General features: G+C 40.3%; 1 protein-coding gene across 5 annotated transcripts in view; it reads right to left on the reverse strand.

The window, feature by feature from the left end:
* Positions 1-753: 753 nt before the first annotated feature.
* Positions 754-19,851, reverse strand: part of CLSTN2 (calsyntenin 2) — a 741,922-nt gene continuing 722,824 nt past the window's right edge. For 4 of the 5 annotated variants that reach the window (XM_073359981.1, XM_073359980.1, XM_073359983.1 and 1 more), the window contains 6 exons: positions 18,535-18,758; positions 14,127-14,297; positions 13,298-13,443; positions 5,377-5,500; positions 4,387-4,571; positions 754-3,529 (listed from right to left, as the gene is read on the reverse strand). In XM_073359981.1, coding sequence (XP_073216082.1) covers positions 3,338-3,529; positions 4,387-4,571; positions 5,377-5,500; positions 13,298-13,443; positions 14,127-14,297; positions 18,535-18,758 — 1,042 coding nt within the window. In that variant the 3' untranslated portion in view covers positions 754-3,337. The remainder of the gene's footprint in view (positions 3,530-4,386; positions 4,572-5,376; positions 5,501-13,297; positions 13,444-14,126; positions 14,298-18,534; positions 18,759-19,851) is intronic. The other variant, XM_073359984.1, reaches the window with a different exon arrangement.

Genomic DNA, 19,851 nt, shown 5'->3' on the forward strand with positions numbered 1-19,851 from the left:
TGTAGTGTGTTGTAGAACTGGTTGAAAGTTTTTAATGTAAGCATATTTTTGACAAATACTTTTTCAAGCAAAGTGATTCTCCCCCCCCCATTTTGGGTGGAAAAAATGGCAACTGAAAAAAAACAAAACAATTCAGTAAAAATGTTTTGGCTTTCATAAAGATTTTTTACCTTTAGGAAAAAAAAATCTAGTTTTGGTTTCAGCAAAAGTGAAATATTTTTACTAAAAATGCTTTTTGAAAACCAAATGTGTTTGGTTTTTATTCATTAAAAGAACCTGAAAAAATTGTAGAAATGTTTGGAAAAAAAATGAAATAATGAAAAACAATTCCTTCAGAAATAGATTGTAAAATGACAGTGTTCCAGTGTTTTGGGCCATTGCTACAGAAAACTGTAGTGATGTTTCATATGTGTGTACATTTTATAAAGGAATATCCAGTTCTCACTGAAATTTTGTAAAAATGACCTTCCTGATTATTTGAATGAAAAATGCTTCATAACCTGCTCAGATGATTAACCTAAAATAAGAACATTTTAGTGTATAGACTACAATCTTGTAAAACCAGTAACAGAGGTTCTGCTTTTACTCATCTTACTTCTATAAATTAGACATTTACAAATATAAAATTATTCATATTTCCTCCTTCTGTAATGTACCAGCATGATCTGAATAGATTTGCATCCAATAACCAAAATGTAAATATTTAATGAATGTTCATATATTTATCAAGCCATGAATAAGTTATAAAATAATTAGACCATTAATAATGTTGTAAGTTGCTGTTTTAAAAAAAATGGTGAAAATCATTTGACAAAAGTTGAATTTTTCAATACAATTTTAATTTTGAGATTGATTTTTAAATCTCTAATTTTTACTTTCTGTCTGAGCAGAAAGCTTTGTTTAGTTGTGTGCTGAAAATAAAACCACAAATGAAAGGCCTGCTTCATATTATTATTAAAAAAAAAAAATTATGCCTTTTCACCAGATTTCCTTACATCATACTCTGGAAGGAAGAAAACACAATATATATACACTTTAATAATGAGTTGTTTGTACATACACCATCTAAAATGCAAAACAGTAAGTGGCCTAAAGAAATATCTTGCTATTCAAAATATTAGTGAGTATAAAAATAAATTAGGGGACCAATCCTGCTGTTCTTACACCCTCAAGTAAATGGGACTGTAACACATGAGAAAAGTTCCATATTGCCAACACCAAGCATTCAAAAATCATGAGTCAGGTTCCCCAAAATCATGAGGTCAGTCTAAAAACCATAATTTTTTTTTAAAAAAAGGAATAAATTTGGGACTGTCTTAATTTACCTTCCAATTTTTTAAGCTTGTAGGGCCCACTCGGGTCTCATTTTCAACCTTTTTTTGCACCCATAAGAGCTAGAAACTTGATTTAAAAAAAATGAAAGCTGAGATTTTCTGTATTCACATTACTGTAAGAGCTGAGGCTTTAAGAAATATACCAAGTAGCAAGAGAGCTAGCAACCCTAGAAGTTATCCATATGAACCCAGAGTGAGTAAGGGTTGCCCCCTGCAGGATTAAGTGCCATGACTGTGCATGGAGCCATGGCATCCTAGCAAAGAAAAAAGATTGACATGTATTTTTTGTTCTGTTACGCTCAACACTGTACTGCTACTGAGCTTCTTGGGGGCACACAGGAAAGATAGGAGGAATGGCTCACTCCAAACAGCAAATTACAAAGCCAAATCCAACAAACAAAATCTAAAGGAAAGAAGAGGGTTGGAAACAGGTGAAAAGCCACAGGGCAGCATTCATGGTCATGCCAGTTGGTTTGTCTGTTATACATTAAAATAGTTACCCTAGGAAGTGCTGCCTCATTTGTTGTTCATGTCATTTTGAAGATGCAGAGGATATTAAAGGGAGGAGGAAAAAAAAAACAAAAAAAACCAGAAACAGACTTACCAGCATATTTTGTGTATTTTTTTCTTTGAACAGTGTTTAGGAAAAAACATGCTGCATTAAACTAATACTTGCTCAAGCTCTCATTGTACTTTTATTTCTTTTGGTTCCAGGTGGATTCTCTTTCCTTGTTCCTATTTTATTTTACAGACCCCTTTTCTCAAAGAATAAAGGGTTCAGGAAGAGGAGAAAAAGGACAGTTGTAAGTGCAAAGGAGAGCTGGAGAGTCTAGGTTATGTCAGTTTTTTCCTGTGCCACTGTTTGGTTGCTAAAAGCATAGCAAAAATGTGGGACGATATTTTACAGAATAAAGCCAGACAAATTCCAGCTGGCATCATTTAATCAGTCTTTCTACAGGCAGAAGGGAACATTTCCCCAAGACTGTATTTCATTTTCATGCATACATGTAAGTACCTGTCTAAGTCCCAACCAGAGGCAACTTGAGTATACTGGGGTTCATTGATTTCCTGTTACTGCAGTAAGATACTGCATCAAGATAATGATTTACAATGCAGATTACAAAACACTGATTTGCAGCAAATTACTGAATCCATGGCTAATGATTTATGTTTCACATAAGAAAACATTGCTTAATCTGTGGGCAGAAGATCTCTGAGACTTAACAAAAGAAAAAAAAAATTTTTTTCTGGTGGTTTTACATGATAGTAGTCAGATTTCAATAGGTGGACTGGTTAAAGATTATCTTCAAGGTCATGACACATTAGCAGATAAATGTATTACCCATTCCTATTCTCACATACACCCTACATGTGAAGTCTTAAATATCCCTCTGCAGAATGCAATTAACATCCAAGAAGGCCAAAAAAAAAAAAAAAGGGGGGGGGGGGGAGAGGTGGTAAATGGCATTCAGCCTTGACACCTGTAGCACTAAACCTCTGCTTCCCCCCCACCGCACTCCTGGAGACACTGCAATACCAGGTCAATCTGAAGGCAGATTTTTTTTTAGACACAAGAAAGTGAAGCCAAATGGCAACAGCATTATTTGGATCCACAGAAATAATCATCATAACAAGCTGAAATCTCTCCTATATGAAAAAATAGCAAAGGCAAAACCTCTATGGATTGAGTGACAGGACTTTTATTGGATTATTTGGAACAGAAACTGGAAATTGAGGGACTAAATTGACGGACCAAGCTCCAGACTAGTGTCATTACCATAGAGGACATTAAAGTTGGTACCCTGTATTTCACAAGGCATTGTAAGGAAAGGGACAATTCTATCAATAGCAACTGATACAACGATATCAATTTGGGCAATAGAACTATATCTATTTTAGGCAATAAATTCAAATCCTGTCAGTTAATTCATAGACAGAAATTAACTTGACTCAGAAATAAATTGTATTGCTGTTTACAAAAGGAGCAATAGGACTGGCAGGTTCTAGTAAGGGAGTGTTGAATCATCCCACTCCAACTGCTCTTGCCTGGTGGCATTCTGTTTGTCTCCCGCATTTCCAATTTCTTCTTCCTCCTCCTCTTCTTCACTTTCACCTGATTCATCACTGGTTGTATCTTCCTCCTCTTCTACCTCCTCCTCACTCTCCTCTTCTACATGGTGAGGCTCTTCATATTTCTACATTATGTTAGAAAACACAGAAGGAAAGGGACTTGTTCATTAACCTAGCTAGGGGAACATAAAGCAATTGAACCAGTAGTTTAATACCTCCTGTAACACCCATGAAAATACGTAATGTAGCTATATAATGGCTTGCTTCAGAAATTAATTGCTAATATATTGGGAAAGCGTGAGTTACGTGACTACCTGGTTACTAGAGATATATATAGATAGAGTAGAATAAAGTAGCAAGTAAATTCTAAAGCTTGAAGCTATTGTAGCAAAAATGGAATATTTGTAAATGATTGTCCTTGTTTAGCAAAGCTACCCATAGTTAGCTCTTAACTTTTGCTCATGTGTCAGTTTCTCTAGACAGGTGTTCAATTTTGTTGCTCTTTTCTGAACCTCTGCCCTGGACTTCCGCTTGCCTTCAGTTTGTCAATATTTGGTACCAGCACATTTTAAAATGGACAAATTGCATTGTTGTGGGTGCTTCAAATTGCAAGAGTCTATGCTGGGCAGGAAGTGAGAGGGCAATGCTCCTCTCCCCCTTAAGCCAATTCTTCACCATCCCATCAAACAACAATCAGATGTAGGAGGACAAATAAAATAATAAATAATCAGAAGCATAATCATCACCATCTGTATTATAGCCATGCCTACAGGCCTCACCTTAGATCGGGGACCAATTGTGCAAGATGCTGTACATACACATAGTAAGAGACAGACCCTGCCCTGAAGAGTGATCACACAAACAAAGTAGCAATCTAAATAAATCCATCTTTAAAGTGTTTTTAAAAAACAGTAACTAAACAAGCTACCACCCAAAATGCTAACTCCTGGAAGTGCCATGGCAATCCAACTTTTTTGCATACCTCCATGGGGTTGACAGTAATGGTTAGAGCAGAATCATCCCAATCCATTTCATTTTCTTTACTTCCTTCATTTTCTGTAGAGCTGGGCTGATGAGAAGTCCGAATTCTGTAGATGCCCAAGGCTATGATGAAGACTAGTATGCTGACACAGATTATTATAACAATAGTAGCCACGCTTGGAACAACTGAAAAAAATAATGGAATAATTTCTCTACAGATTTGCCTAAACACCACTAAAAACATTCTTTCCTTCTGTTTTTTTCTTTTCTTATGCTGAGATTCTGCAATCTGCACATCACTGGTAATATTTCCAATAATTACATTCAGTGATCACAAATGGTAAGAACAATGCAGAACAACTCAATGTTAGACAGTTGTCTGTTGCTGCCAGAAGGTTAAACTGTCCTTCATCCATATTGTCCCTTTCTGCTAAGGGCAGCCAGCACGTCCCTTGGACCGCACCGCTTCCCACAGCCCCCATTGGCTTGGAGCGGCGAACCATGGCTAGTGAGAGCTGCGATCGACCGAACCTGCGGATGTGGCAGGTAAACAAACCTGTTCGGCCCACCAGGGGCTTTCCCTGAACAAGTGGCGGACCAGCTTTGAGAACTACTGTGCTAAGGGACAAATATTCCCAGGATTACAATTAGAGAATTAACTTCATTTGTGAAAATCACTGATGTCTGGAATTCTGCCATTTGCCAGTTTTAAATTTTTCAACTTTCTGGTCTCTATTTAAAAAAAACAAACAAAAAACAAAAAAACCTGGCCACACAATTTCCAATAGTGTATTTTTTAACGAAAGCACAACTCCTCAGAAAGACAGAGGGGGACAAATGTTACTTTCTTTTACACCTATGCAATGACTTCTTTTGGGTTGCCCAGGGTATAAGTGGGGATTCTATGTCTTCATTGGTTGACTGAACTGAATCACAACAGAAACACTGACAACACCTTAAGTATTATGAGCAATCTCTGTATAGTTAATACCTGAGCCAGGAATGCTGTTTATGTTTTCTTCTGGGTGATGGATAGACTGGAGAAACGGTGGCTGTATTACCATGTGATTTACATGCTCCATAAAATTAGAGTTCGAGTTGTGTAGGATATTGACCTGGAACAAAAGAACAAGCAGCATGATACTACAAAGTGCTGTAAATTCCAATACCATGCCTTCTGGTGTCTGAAACTGGTCTGATGATGAACTTCACAGCAAAGATTATAGTATATTGATCTTAGTAGAAGATTCATGTTCATTTTGTAGGCACTGGAGACAAGATCAAATGTCTCCCGAGTCAGTTAACCTATCCTGCGTTATTTTATGGTTTAGCTGGGCCACTTTGTTATTGGTAGCTCTTGAACAGACTCAGAGAATAAAGAAGCTCTCTCTCTCTCTCACCTGTGTGAACCAGCTCTCTTTTTTCATCTTTCTATCATAAGTTAGATGCACTATTGGAGTCAATAAGAGTTTTATCATTGTATTTAACTGGAGCAGGTTTGGGCATTTGTAGAGCCCTTATTAATTTGATGGAATTTTCTAAAGTACTCTAGAGAACTGTCTTGAGGGCACTCTGTTCTCTGTCCTACTCTAAGTGCAAGCACAGCCTCTTGTTTGAATGTGATGCTATCTCTGTTCTACTCCAGGTTAAGTAACAAATGTGGAATGTTTCTTTGGGGCTCACTCAGCTCTTTTCTATTCTGCTTCTATGGGGAACGCTATGGCAAGTTGGGAGTCTTGCAGTGTGGGGAGTCACCCAGTTATTCAGTCTGCTCCCTGTATGTATATCTGCTGACATTAGTGACTGATACATTTTATTACTCTTGCTTCTGTTAGCAATATAGAGCCATGCCAGCTGTGGGAGAGTGGGCTGAATTCTATTTTGGCTCATGCATTAACGTAATTGTTAATTAAGTTGCAAAGGCATGGTCAAATTCAGTCTTCATTCACACCTGTGCCACAACACTAAAGGTAATGGAGTTAGGCACACAAGAAACTCTAGAGAATCTGGCCTAGAAAATCTTTATGGAGATGATCAATGAGCCAGAAGGAACAAAGCTGGATTTTCAGAACCCAGATTACATTTATAGGACCAGCAACTAAACTCAACCTTTTTTCTTGTAAACCAAGACAAACTGTTCTGAAAATCATTGAAACCCCAACACAGAACTCTCCAATGACAGATTTAATGTCAATTTGCACAGTGCAACGGCATTTGAAAAATGTCCAGATGAAAGCCCAAAGAATCATCAACATGGTGCTCAAGAAAATGTTTCACAAAAGTAAGTATTCATGGCAGTCCTGACTATGCAATGTAGCAGGTGTGCACTATGCTTGTGTTCTTCCTCCTTGCCTGAAAATGAGATCTGAGCCCAAGTTAACAATTTTCAAAACACTGAGTAAGATGAGCAATATATTCAAATATTGATTATATGTTTCATTTACCCGTGGCAAATAGCATCCTTTGTAATAAGTCCCCAGGTTTTAGAAAGGACAAAGATTTCTCACATGACAGCACATGTACATGAAAAATTCTACTTGTTTCCTCACAGAACTTACTTCTCTAAAGGTTCCTTCAAAGGAAGGAAGGAAGGAATGTAATTCATAGCACAACGCAACTCTAACCCCTTCTTTTCTCATAGTCTATATAAATACCAATAATAGGCCAGGAGGAAAGCTGAGAAAGGAAAGCAAAAGGCAGAGCAGAGGTGACAGGAATTTGTTTTTTTTCATAGCTCATGCATGCATTTTTAAAAAAATTAATTTACTATTTTATTTTTAAAGGGCCTAATTATAGGATCTCTGGGCTTGGACCTCTATTACTTTGCAGTATGTCCAGTCATTTACACCAGTGCAAACTGGATATAAAATGATAGCAATGCCAAAAAAGTCACTCTGCAACAGGGTGCACTCACCCTTTAAGGAAAACTACAGGCTCAACACAACATACTTCTACTTTTATCCCCAGAAAAAGAATTCTGGGAGAGGAAGCACCCAGATGGATTCTGGGAATTGTAAATTGGACAGAATATAAGAGGCAGCCTTTCCTCACTCAGTGTGAGAAATAGAGATGTGGAGTGAGGAAGGGAAGGTGGCAGGCATGCTGGGGAGATTCAGCAGAAGCTGGTGAAGCTAGCAATTTAGAAGGTTCTATGGAAGCAATCTAGAAGAGGTGGGTGGATAAAAAAGTGTAAAGAACCCAAGGGAGATGGGAGTTCTGTGACTTTTGTAAAGAGCCTTGGGGTGGACAGAAGTAGAGGATGGTAACCAAGGGTTGTGAAGTACACACAAGGAGGGGTGCTATTAGAAATAGCCAAGTCCCAGCTGGAAAAATCAAGGGATTACCAGAGTGAAAGAAAAAGCTGTGGGCAAAGGGAACATACAGGGAATGGGGCACCAACTGATTGATAACTTACTGATTTGGGACCCACCACTGGAGCTTCCAGACAGTGAGAGCACTCTCTAGCTTCAGTTCCCTGCAACATGAGAAGGGAAGAATGGTAGACCCTCAAAGAAGGCCTGTGGCTCAAAAGGACAGGCTGGATGAAGTGCTATTACATTCCAGAGAATGGAAAGATGGACAGAAAGGCTCATGACCCAGTAATGGGACTGCATGGAGCTTTTGTGTTGGTTTTTAATTTGAACTCCAGTTTGGGACTTCAGTTACCCCAGGAGATATGGAATCTTTCTGAGTTAGCTGGAGGACTTAATTTAATCATTGTACCTGCCTAGAGAGAAATTGAGGCACAGCTAGGAAAGGGAAACTGATGCAGTAACCACATTATAATAGGACACCTCTGACCACAAACACCAGTCCTGATTGCATTCCTCCCTCCCCTCAAAAGCCTATGTGAATAAATATGTCTGGTAGAGTGACCTACAGGGAAACAAATATGGGCTATTTCAGATGAAGGGTGGGTGTTAGTTGCAATTTAAGGCCCCTTGTGAAAAATAGCATGCGGGTAAGTTCCCTTTCATGTATACCGAGTGGGCTCCAGCTCTTTAATCTCCACTGACCAACTTTAGCTCTGTTGTGCAGGAAGAAAGGCAGTGTGTCACGTAGGCAGTCCTCATACCATTCAAGATCAATGCCAATACTTTAATTTCCTTTCAGAAAGGAAGAGATATCTATTGCAAATCATGGCACAGAATTATCCTGTCCGCTAGCTTTGTCTCCAATTTGGTTGAAGGTGTAGCTCCAATGCTGACTGTATTGCAGTAATCTAATTTTGAGGTGATGTGGCCATGGATAACCACCACAAAGTCTGCCTCCCACCAATAAGGCCACATTCTCCTGACTAAGTTGAAAACTGGCCTTCCTAGACATGTTATATGTTACATGATTTGGGAGGAGTGGTAGCTACGCTAGAGGGCAGGGATAGGATACAGAGGGACCTAGACAAATTGGAGGATTGGGCCAAAAGAAATCTGATGAGGTTCAATAAGGATAAGTGCAGGGAACTGCACTTAGGACGGAAGAACCCAATGCACAGCTACAGACTAGGGACTGAATGGCTAGGCAGCAGTTCTGCAGAAAAGGACCTGGGGTGACAGTGGACGAGAAGCTGGATATGAGTCAGCTGTGTGCCCTTGTTGCCAAGAAGGCCAATGGCATTTTGGGATGTATAAGTAGGGGCATAGCGAGCAGATCGAGGGACGTGATTGTCCCCCTCTATTCGACATTCGTGAGGCCTCATCTGGAGTACTGTGTCCAGTTTTGGGCCCTACACTACAAGAAGGATATGGATAAATTGGAGAGAGTCCAGCGAAGAGCAACAAAAATGATTAGGGGTCTGGAACACATGACTTATGAGGAGAGGCTGAGGGAACTGGGATTGTTTAGTCTGCAGAAGAGAAGAATGAGGGGGGATTTGATAGCTGCTTTCAACTACCTGAGAGGTGGTTCCAGAGAGGATGGTTCTAGACTATTCTCAGTGGTGGAAGAGGACAGGACAAGGAGTAATGGTCTCAAGTTGCAGTGGGGGAAGTTTAGGTTGGATATTAGGAAAAACTTTTTCACTAGGAGGGTGGTGAAACACTGGAATGCGTTACCTAGGGAGGTGGTGGAATCTCCTTCCTTAGAAGTTTTTAAGGTCAGGCTTGACAAAGCCCTGGCTGGGATGATTTAGTTGGTGATTGGTCCTGCTTTTGAGCAGGGGGTTGGACTAGATGACCTCCCGAGGTCCCTTCCAACCCTGATATTCTATGATTCTATATGGCTGTTTAGTAGCAGCTGGGGATCCAGTAGTTCCCCCAAATTCTATTTAAAAAAAGTAGGCGTACAACATGAATAAGAAGGGCAGGTATAATCCTTGTTCTAACTTCCAACGGCTTCCCCCAACCTACCAATAGCAAATCAGTTAGCTAGCTGTTACCTATTCTCCTTTGTCAGAGGGTGCAACAGTCAAGAGTTGCTGCTGTTCTTAACTGAGAGCAGGGAGTGGCATAGAAATGCTTAAAGAGAAGTGTTGAAGCAGTTCAGTGTCTGAGAAAAGCACTTGCGAAGCTTTTGAGAAGAGGTGAAGCTGTAAACTCAGCCAGACTTGATAAAAGAGAAAAAAACAAACGAGAAAAAAACAAACAAAAAAACAGAATATAAGCACAGCAGCAGCCCGAATTCGCCACATTTTCTAAATGCAGGATTTTATAAGAGCTTAAAAATTAAAAGGAAACTATGCCAATTGTGCCATGAGCTGAAAGAAATGAAGTTCTTCGTGGCATTACAACAGCCATACAAAGGAGACACTGGAGAACCATGTATGTGATTGATTAGATGAACATATGGGAGCATCCTGCGGCATATTTTGCCATAGAAACCCACTGTCAGGCTAAACAGGCATTCAGAATTCCAATAGAGAGGACGCATTCCATAGACATAAGGAAGAGAATGGGACAGTCATCCCAGGAAATGGGAGATAAGTGGTGAGCAGAAATGATTTCAAGTATACAGCACTTGTGGAATTACTCCCAGCAGCTGTTGCCCCACTCAGTTTGGTTGACTGCGGAGCAGACAATCAGTCACCAGCTGAACAGCTCACTTGTGTGAATGTAGTGCCTCTAGGTCTGGTTTTAGTATGCAGCCTCCAACTCTGTAGCTGAAATTTTTGCTAGCCATTTTGAATCCATTTCAGTTGGAGGCACAATTTGTTCCATTTCTACATTTAACAGATTTATGGGTGCAAAAGCAGGAGCAACTGTTTGTAGGTGAAAAAATATGTACTCAAAAGTGGAGTGAATTATTTTTTAAAGTATTGACCTTTCCCATAGTACTGACTATTTAACCTATTTTATAGGTGTAATTTGAGATCCTAATGTGGGAAAACAAAAATGGAAATACCCAGCCCTGAAACAGCTGTGAATTACATCTATAACTGTCAAATAAAAGTGTATCTTTCAAAGTGCATGAAGTCAAAATCCAAAGGTTCAAAAAATATGCATTTTAGAAGGGAAAAGGATCAAATAGAGTGACCTGGCCCAATGCAACTGCTAGTGTAATTCATATTATCTCTATTAAAACAGATAGTTATTAAAATGCAATATTTTTGTTGGCAGGATTGGACTTTCTGTGAAATTTCATACCAAGGAATACTGCCTCCATTTGTAGTAGATAAACTTGGATATACACGTAAGCAGAACCTTTTCTACAATGCTATTAATCCAATTCCAGTTCTTAATGAACAGGTGGCCATCTATGTTATAAGTTGCCATATCAGATTGGACCGGAATTGCATCTGGTTTTTTATCCTGACTCTAGCAATCTCTAATACCAGATTAGACCATGTAAAAAAGCACCACCACAACTGGCACCCAGGTTCGGACGAAAGAGGATTACATCAGCATGGAAACTGAGCAAAACAGCCCCTCTCACTTGTGAAAGGTTGACTTGAGCCCCATTACTGGGATAAGCGTGGTGGTGTAAGCCTCCTTACTCTGTTTTGTGCCTCCACAGAAAACTTAAGCCCTGGGATATCAATCTGGCATATTATACCAGCATGCAGTTCACTTTAAAGAAAAAAATTGTTAACTAGAACAGGTGCTAGCGGTGTTGAGTGAGGTCTCTGAAGTAATGCCGCATACAAGAATGAAAAAGGCTCTTTTGTGCTGGAACAGCACGCTGGTTACTAGGCAGAGCTCGCTTGCCTGTGATTTGTGGAGACACCTGCAGTATCTCACATCGCTGTGCATAGGAAGCAATAGTGTTCTGCCTCATTTGCTGGAGACAAAAATATGTGGACTCTCTGCTTTATATGCAGTTATTTAATTGTGACTATGTGTGAGCAGCAAATGCTGTAGAACAGAGTGTTGATCCTGAGGTTGAAAGATGCAGTACATCTGATGCGTTAGACTATGAAAGTGAAGATCCTCTATAAAAAACTGAATTGAACTCTATCCTCATACTGACTTAGGAGGTGCAACTTAATCTGGAATGATTTCCTACTGATGAAGAATACATCATTTCACTTACCGCAAGTCGGTAACACTTGGTGGCACACAAAAAAGCAGCACTGACAAAAAAGAAACCGTACGTGAAGTTGGAAAGCAATGAGCGTGCAGCATGGTGCTTTCAAGCTGTAGTATAATAGCTGGGACATAGGTTGGAGCTTGAATGTGGGAGGCAGTTCATGGAAAAATATTCATGGTAAATAGGCCCAATGTTAGATGGGGTGGATCTGAGTTACTACAGAGAATTCTTTCCTGGGTATCTGGCTGGTGAATCTTGCCCATATGCTCAGGGTTCAGCTGATCGCCATATTTGGCATCAGGAAGGAATTTTCCTCCAGAGCAGATTGGAAGAGGCCCTGGGGTTTTTTCACCTTCCTCTGTAGCATGGGTCACAGGTCACTTGCTGGAGGATTCTCTGCACCTTGAAGTCTTTAAAACCATGATTTGAGGACTTCAATAAGCTCAGACATAGGTGAGAAGTTTATTGCAGGAGTGGGTGGGTGAGATTCTGTGGCCTGCATAGTGCAGGTCAGTCTAGATGATCATAATGGTCCCTTCTGACCTTAATATCTATGAAAAAGTAAGGATGACCTACACCTCTACTATGCATGGGAAGAATGTGGTTTTGTATATTATGTGATACAGCATGGCCAGAGGGCAACAGGAGAGTACTAAAAGGGAGCCTTATTCCCTGTAGAGGGAAGAAAGTTTGCAAGAGACTAATTAAAGCATCTGAAGCCAGTCGCATGATAAAAAATCCCTGCTTCAATCAGACCAGGAGGAGTTGGAGCAGAGAGCAGTTTGGAGAAGTGCCATGGCTGGCTAGAAGACCAAGACCCTAGGTAAAGAGACACCCGGCTTATGGGGGAGGGGAGAGGAGAGAGAGAGGGGGCGGGAGCAGGAAGCCCCACAAGCTGAAGAGCAGGAGAAGGAAGTAGCCCAGGGGAAGGAAGCACTAGTTCAAGTGGTTTACCACTATCCCTAGGGCCCCTGGGTTGGGACCTGGAGTAGAGGTGGGCCCGGGTCCCTCCCTCTCCACTATCCTTCTCTGGGTTAGTGGTGGGACAGTAGATACCCTAGTTCAGGGGCAGGAAACTGCCCTGAACCACTGCCCCACTCCCCAAGCAGAGGAAGTGTGGGACCCATCATAATTGTACTGGCAATTTGCCACAATTAGCATCAAGTGAGAGTTCATCTTGTCGTTACATACCACTGAGTAGGCTAGGCAGAGCAACATCCATTCAGTATTCCCAGCTAGAGATGCCATACAAAATGAAAGTGACCTATGACATATGTAGAAGTTTTCCTCTCATAAGTTATTACTACTCTTTCATTATAGCACCCAAAATGTGGTAGGTACTGTACAAACACAGGAACACTCAATCCCTGCCCTGAAGGATGAGGGAAGAAATGTAGTTCATCAATAACAGAGGGAAAGTTTTGGTAACAATGCATCTTTTCATTACTCACCTCCAAGTTAAAGTCATTACTGGTGTATCGGCCATTCAGCTCTGAGCACTTGATCCTGAACTTTCTATCAAAGATGTTGAAAGTGTGCCAATTGCGATATCGAACCTGTCGAAGCACCAGTTCATAGTTTCTCATTGTGTCCACACCTGAATCAGTAACACAACATGAAAAAATACCAAAAGATGCGTAAGAGGCAAGCATTGTAGAAACCTTTGTGTTTACTACAAGAGTACTGAACAGGGAAATCACATGTTCTAAATAATAAAATAAAGTGGATAGAACAATCTGAATTTGTCAAAGATTCCAGTTCATATCAAGTTAAGTGAGCAATGTTAGGACTTCAGGAACCGTAACAAAAAAACCCCTTATTTTCATACTAGAGAAAAAAATATACAGATGTGGCACTAATAATTTAGTAACTTCAAAAATTACAGTGTGGCCTTCAGTGGGTCAGGAACTGATCAGCACTTGTGTGAGAGCACCAAGGAATCCTCTCACTGACATATGCCATAAGGTCTTGTCAAAGGGAGAATATGTTCTGTGTCCCCATATGCTCCTGGGGGTTCACTTCACCACATAGGGGTATAAAAGGTGGGGCTATGGACATGCTGAGTCCTACAGGATGAACCAGTTACCTGGTGGAGCAGGCTTTCATCTGGGAGCTGAGGTGGAATTGTGCTTTTTTGAGGCACAATCCCTTATTCAGCTTCCTCTGGATAGTGTGATTCAGGTCTGCTCTGTCCCTAACACAGAGTGGTACCTTAAAGGCAAAAACCTGGCCCTTTCCTTTTAAGGATGTAATTAAAATGTAAATGACTCATTAGCATACCATAGATAGAATACCCTGCTGTGGAGTTGGTGGCATCTAGATGTTTTCCTTGGTGCTCCTTACGATCCAGTTCTAAACACTCCTGTCTGGGATCTAGTTCCACACCAATGACCAAAATGTCACAGAAATCCAGGTTGTGAACCATTTCCTCTAACACAACTGGCTTATGGACTGTAAACACAGGGAATAGACCATACAGAAATAAGAAACAAAATCAGAGAAAAAACAGTCATAAAACAGATTTATACTTTAACATGGTTTGCACAGTGCTGTCAGCTTCCAAAGGGAATTGCTGAATAGTTCTAAGCATGTATTAAACATTGACTATAGCATGCAAGTCAAAAGCAAGAAATCTCCAGTACTCAGATGTGACTATGAGGGGGGCATATCAGTACTTAGATGAATCCAAAATATAGCAAACCATAATAAAAAGTACTCAAGAATATGTGAGAAATAACACTGAAACATGGTTTTGGAAGTAACTTCACAGCTTAACAATTTCGCTTTTCAATACTGTATTGACATCAGCCTGGTACTACTTCATTCAGTACATTACTACATGTGCCAAGGAGCTGTGAACATAAGTCTTTCTTTCTGTGATTGCACGATTCTCTCAATTCTTCTATGGCCCATAAAGAATTTTGTATTAGAGAGGATGCTATACTAATCTATCCAAGAACTAGCAGTCATAAACTGGAATATCAAATGATCACGCGTTTTCCAAGCTCAAAGTAATTGAGTTGTAAACTGACTGTCCTTCAGTGAGTAGTATAAAATCTATCCTGTCTCAGAAGAGAGTTAGATGCATATTTAATATTTTAATTCTCTGGTTTACTTGGCACAAAGTGGCTGGAACACTGGCTTAACTGGCTCCCTGCGGACAACCTTTGCATAATATAAATCTCTGGAATCACAGCAACTGTCAACTCTCCTTAGGGTCCCAATTTAGAGGCCACTCCCAAGAGGAAGGGATTAAAGTCAGAACCACCCTATTCCCTGGCAATCTTCAGCTGCTGGAATAGCCCATGAGGGCTGTGGATTGCTGGGCACAGCCTTAACTGTTTTGCCTGAGATGCATCCAGCCCCCAGTCAGCTGCAGAACTGGGGGGGTGGGGCAGAAAGACAGATAGCAGAGTTACCTTTGCCCCAACTCCCTCAGCTGTGCCAAGTGTATCTCTGCTGCAGCTGGGGATCTAGCTTTACAGAGTCTGTTAGGCAACTTTTCTAAAATCAGTGAAAAACTTCCTTAAGTTAGCAAGAATTCACAGGTTTCATAGTGGTAGCCATGTTAATCTGTATCAGCAAAAACAACGAGGAGGCCTTGTGGCACCTTAGAGACTAACAAATTTATTTGGGCATAAGCTTTTGTGGGCTAGAACGCAGAAAGCTTATGCCCAAATAAAGTTGCTACTCTCTAAGGTGCCACAAGGACGACTCCTTGTTTTTTCAAGAATTCAGTTACCTTTGCTCTTTGATCCATGGATGAAAGTGTCCAAATGCAAGAATGATTCAAACCACAAAACATGGTACTTATAATTCAATATTTTTTGCAAAACCAGAATCTTTTCCAATAAGAGTTGCAACAATTTAACAGATACTTTATCCAACCATTTTTATTTACTACTGTTAATAGATAATGGTATGAGGTAACATTTTAAAAAATGCCTAAGTGATTTGGGGACCTAAATCAATTGGACCTAGATTCCTGAGTCACTTATGGACAGGGTGCATTAAAACTGAGGAGTTTTTAAAAAATTAAATCTGATTTTTTAATTTAAATTAAAAGCAGGATTATTTTAAAAATATTTAAAAATTAAATTTGAAGTTGACAACCTATATTAATCCCTACATTTAATATATTAAAATTTAAATTAAATACAAAAAATAATAAGCAGTAAATGTTTGCTCACAAGTTCCAAAGAAAGTCAAACCACTGAACTGGTCAAAGCCACTGACTGAACACCTGAAACCAGAGTTTGCTGAAATATTAAACAAGCTTTTGACAGCAGTAGCCTCTTCTACATGTGCAGAGAGAATATTTTCTTCATTTTAGTTTATTCAACTAGTTCCATGCAATGACTAGTTCATTCAAAGTTAAGAAACCCACTGGAAGCTGAAAAAACAGGGAAGCTTGTTTTCCTCTTCCAATCTATGAAGAGCAATTTAGTGGGAGAGAATGAGATCTACTAGTTCTAAAATATTGAAGGACATGGTAATCCATTTACTAATGACAGATAATACTTCATTTGTTTAACACATCAGTTTTAAATGCAAAATGTCTCAATAAATAATTTTTTTCCTTACTTATCTAGCACATTCAAGATAGTGTAAGAACAATATTTTTTAAAACCATTTAATTGGGTTTGAATTTCCATCCATATACAGATGGACAGAAATTACAAGTTAAAATGAAGCATCTAATCTAGTAAAAATGTAAGATATATTACTCAAATAAATGTGTATCAATATAGTGCATCCTCCTGATTATTATGAAGCACAATGTTTCATTAATGTTGCAAATCAAAAATTCTATTGGTTACCCATCAGTGTGGATCAATCTTCCCTTAGCAAAATAACTAAAAAGTACAAATGCAAAACACAATTAAAATCAATTACTTAAAACAAGGTTTTCTGCTTGTTGATTTAAATTACAATTAAAACTGGTGATTTAAATTGCTTTGATTTAAATCAGGGGTCTCAAACGCAAATGACCACGAGGGCCACATCACTGACACCCCACTCTCGCTGCCCCCCACACTGCCTCTTTCATGAGGCCCCACCCCTGTCCCACCTCTTCCCACCCCTTCCCTGCCCCCATTCCAACCCCTTCCCCAAAGTCCCCACACCAACTCCGCCCCCTCCCTGCCCCCAGGGGGTGCAGGAGGGGTGCGGGGTGTGGCAGGGCGCTCAGGGCGGTTGGGGTGCAGGAGGGGTTCGGGGTGCAGGGTCTGGGGTGGCAGCGGTGCGCACTGGGGCCAGGGCAGGCTCCCTGCCTGCCTACCCTGGCCCTTGCGCCGCTCTGCTCCAGGAAGCAGCCGGAACCATGTCCCTGTGGCCCCGGGGGGCGGCGAGGGCACAGGGCTCTGTGAGCCCGAAGCTCCCTGTTCCCGGCCAATGGGAGATGTGTGTGTGTGGGGGCAGTGCCTGACAGCCATGGCAACGCAGGAGCCCTCTGCCTCTCCCCCGGGCCACAGGGATGTTGTGCTGGCCGCTTCAGGGAGCGGTGCGGGGCTTGCAGGTCAATCCCGTGGGCCGGATCCGGCCTGCAGGCTGTAATTTGCCCACCCCTGGCCTGGAGGTAGGCTGGGGGCGGGCTGCAGGAAATAGCTCTGCGGGCCGTGTGTTTGAGACCCCTGATTTAAATCAATCTGTCCTGTTTAGGACTAGATTTTTAATGGTATTTTGGTGCCTAAAGATGCAAATACATGCCTAGTGGGATTTTCAAAAGCAACTAGGCACTTAACTCCCAATGGGAGTTAGGCACTGAAGTACTTTTGAAAATCCCTTTGATCACCTAAATACATTTAAAAATCCGGCACTTAGGCATTTTTACTCATAATGCACAGGGATCGGAATGAAATCTCAGAGTCCCTAACATGCAAAGTGACTGATCACCTCTTTTGAGCAGGTATCCTTTTACATATTACATTGCATGCAGTGACTGTAGCTCACAAAAGCTTATGCTCAAATAAATTGGTTAGTCTCTAAGGTGCCACAAGTACTCCTTTTCTTTTCACTACGATCTAGAATACTTTTTGGCCTTTGGAGGGCAGATATAGTTTAAGGCAACCGATAATTAGGATTGTTACAGAAAGAAGCTTTAGAGAACCAGTGCCACTATATATCATTAGCAATTTCAGCTTTTCTGAGAGATGTAGAAATAGTTGCCTATTATTCTGGTCTGAGAAATGTAGCTGAGGAGGATTCCTAAGACAGCTGGTTAATGGCTTTTTAATTAAACTTCATAACAGCAGCCAAAAGGAAGATTCTTTTTTTAAGAAATTTTTGGTGATGCCTTATTAATATTTCCTAGTGTTTGCCTACCACTGAAAGGATATTCACATTAGGATATTCAAAAGATATTCAAAGAGTCAGGATATTTCACGTTAACTCTGTTGAGCACTTCTAATAAGAAGTAGGCTCTTCAAAAGCACAATGTAAAAAAAAAAATTAAATGGTTTAGAGAAACTATACTTAATGAACATACACACAGTAGGCCTGTAAACTTGTGCCTGAGGATCTGCCCGTTTGTTTCAAAAATTGTTTGAAATACACAGTAAAATAGTCTAAATCCAAGATTGTGAGCTCTCTGGAGCAGAGATTGTCTGTGTTATTTCTGTGTACTGTATCTTGTACAATAAGGCCTTAACTCCAGCTTGGGGCAAATGTGGAAAACAAATACACAAACCTCCATCATTTTCTTTGAAGTCCACAGAATGTTCCACTTTGGTGACTGTGCTGACAATTCTGATATCTGGTAACAGAGTCACTCCTCTTTCACTTTCAAATTGCGTAGCTGGTCTAGCAAAGTGGTCCATTCCACTTATTGTGATCTTGGGCTCATTGGCCTGAAACACCATTACATAGGCTTCTATATCTGGGATGTTAATGCAGACATCTTCACCAAAACACCTGAAAAATATATTTCTTTAATTGCATGGAATAGTTGTCAGGTGAAATTCCTCCCTTGCTAGAGGCATGCAGTAAAAAGCAAGCTAGCATGGCTACCTCACCCACTCTTTCTGTGCATGTTTCTGTCTTTACTTTCTTTTGCCCAATGCCCAACTAGTTAATTTTTGTGCTTATTTCTCCATGTTATTTAAGCTGTCTTTGCCCCCAGATAAGTCCATTTCATACTGTGATCCACCAGTACATATGCACATATTTCTGTACTCTGCCATCTGTAAAAGTTAGCAATGGTACGAACAGTTCTGGGTTGCAAAGTTCACGTGGGCCTATATACAAATGTTCACAATTACTGGAATTACCTTTGAGTAGTTTAACACTTCAGTGGCAAGTGCAATCATTAGTAAGGTCAGTAGGCAAGAAACATTTAGACACTTAATTAACATTTAACAAAAGAGTCAATGGTTAAAAAATAAAGTTAATTAGATAACAACTAATCATTGTAAGCTTAACAGAAGGGACCTATAATAACCATACAGCTAAGGGTAGCCTAGAATTCCTCCTAACCTGTAAGGGGTTAAGAAGCTCAAATAACCTGGTTGGCACCTGACCAAGAGGACCAATGGGGAAAGAAGGTACTTTCAAATCGGGGGGTGGCACGCACAGAACGCTTTGTTGTGTGTGTTCTCTTGGGAAGTAGAGAAGCATCAGGTCAGAAAACTCCTTCTCCTATAAACCATCCTAAAAGTCTCTCATATTACAAAAATTGAGAGTAAAAGCCAGGCAAGGCATGTTAGATTATCTTTTGTTTTGCTTGTGAATTTTTCCTTTACTGGAGGGAGGTTTATTCCTGTTTTTTGTACCTTTGAAACTAAGCCTAGAGGAAGTTCTGCTGTGTGTTTGAATCTTTTGTTACTCTGTAAAGTTATTTTCCATCCTGATTTTATAGAGGTGATTTTTACCTTTCTTTTAAGAACCCAACTGATTTCTCTATTGTCTTAAGACCCAGGCGTTTGGATCTGTGATCACTTTGTAACCAATTGGTTAGATTATTATTCTCAAGCCTCCCCAGGAAAGGGGGTATAAGGGCTTTGGGGAA

This window comes from Lepidochelys kempii, chromosome 9, assembly GCF_965140265.1.
Source record: "Lepidochelys kempii isolate rLepKem1 chromosome 9, rLepKem1.hap2, whole genome shotgun sequence".
NCBI classification, from domain to species: domain Eukaryota; kingdom Metazoa; phylum Chordata; order Testudines; family Cheloniidae; genus Lepidochelys; species Lepidochelys kempii.